The 1,367-nt window shown below is 42.3% G+C and overlaps 1 protein-coding gene across 1 annotated transcript in view; it reads left to right on the top strand.

Annotated features, from left to right (window-relative positions):
- rsu1 (Ras suppressor protein 1) overlaps positions 1-1,367 on the top strand; it is a gene marked incomplete in the record, with an annotated part of 16,806 nt that overhangs the window by 3,515 nt on the left and 11,924 nt on the right. Inside the window, 2 exon segments of the mRNA XM_014023782.1 lie at positions 86-204; positions 908-990. Of these exon segments, the coding sequence (XP_013879236.1) occupies positions 86-204; positions 908-990 (202 nt within the window).

The following is a 1,367-nucleotide window of genomic DNA, read 5'->3' as shown; positions in this document are numbered from 1 at the left end:
GTGTGTGTGTGTGTGTGTGTGTGTGTGTGTGTGTGTGTGTGTGTGTGTGTGTGTGTGTGTGTGTGTGTGTTTCTTGGGAGCACAGAATGAACCGTCTAAACAGCTTGCCCAGAGGATTTGGGTCGTTGCCTGCTCTGGAGGTCCTGGACCTGACCTACAACAACCTAAACCAGGAGTCCCTGCCTGGAAACTTCTTTTACCTGAGTGAGACCCAGTACCTACAAACACACACACACACGTTTGTTCTTGAACCCCATGGGGACCTTCCATTGACTTTCATTCTTTTTTTTTTTTAGACTTTATATCCTAACCCTGAGCATATACTCTAAAATTAACCTCACAGGTACCTACCTGACCCTAAAACTAACATAATCCTTGGCCTTAAACCTAATCTCACACCCGTAATTTGCATTTGGACCCATGGGGACCAGGTATTGGTCCACATGAGGCTGATTATTTTGGGAAATTTTTTCCCCACATTGTGGGAAAAACCCATCTACACACACACACACACACCTTACCCCAGACCCACAGATGATGTTTTTCCCTTGTGTGAACCAGGCCAAATGTCCTCACAAGTGTGGTCTAATGTCAAATGAAGTCCTCGCAGCAATATTGCTGCAGGAACTGCTGGTTGCGAAGCTCAGAAATGGGATTTCCTTCTGATTGCTCTGTGTGGGTTACAGTTGGGCAGTAGGCTAACATTATCATCACCATCATCACCAGTCCAGCACCTGGCAGTATACTGGATGTTAGTGCCAGGTCTGAACAGAGCCTGATACAAGTTAAAAAACAGTTTAAATGTGGGAACATTACCTGCCATGTGGGGTGTGTCTCAGTAAATAAATAAATGGCCATATCACAATAAGATCATCCTCTAATTAATTAAATCTTTGTTTGTTTGCAGCCACACTTCGAGCTCTGTATTTGAGTGACAATGACTTTGAGGTTCTTCCTGCTGACATTGGGAAACTCACCAAGCTGCAGATAGTAAGTGCATGCTAATACCAGTGCCAGAAATGTGCCAGTCGGGTTAATATTATCCACTTTTGCTTAGTCGGTCCATAATGTTGCAGGAGAAACTGAAATATCAAGTTGAGTATTGCTGTCATTATCAGCTCCTGACCATGATGTTTTTATTGTGGGATTTAAAAACCTGCTGAAGTCAGCAGAAAAAGATCAAATGTAATTCTCCCCTCTTCAGTTTTCATGCCAGAGAACTTCTCTCACACTCCTGAAACTCAGATAAAAACCAAAATGAACGTTGAAATGAACTTGTGCACTTGCAGTTATCATAAATAACTCTTAATAGTTGGTCTGTTTTGTGTTATTTGATGCTCAGTGTTGATTTGCTGACTATATATATA

This window comes from Austrofundulus limnaeus, unplaced genomic scaffold (genome assembly GCF_001266775.1).
Source record: "Austrofundulus limnaeus strain Quisiro unplaced genomic scaffold, Austrofundulus_limnaeus-1.0 Scaffold390, whole genome shotgun sequence".
Taxonomy (NCBI): domain Eukaryota; kingdom Metazoa; phylum Chordata; class Actinopteri; order Cyprinodontiformes; family Rivulidae; genus Austrofundulus; species Austrofundulus limnaeus.
The sequence above is the reverse complement of the archived record's forward strand: the minus strand, read 5'-3'. Positions and strand labels throughout refer to the sequence as shown.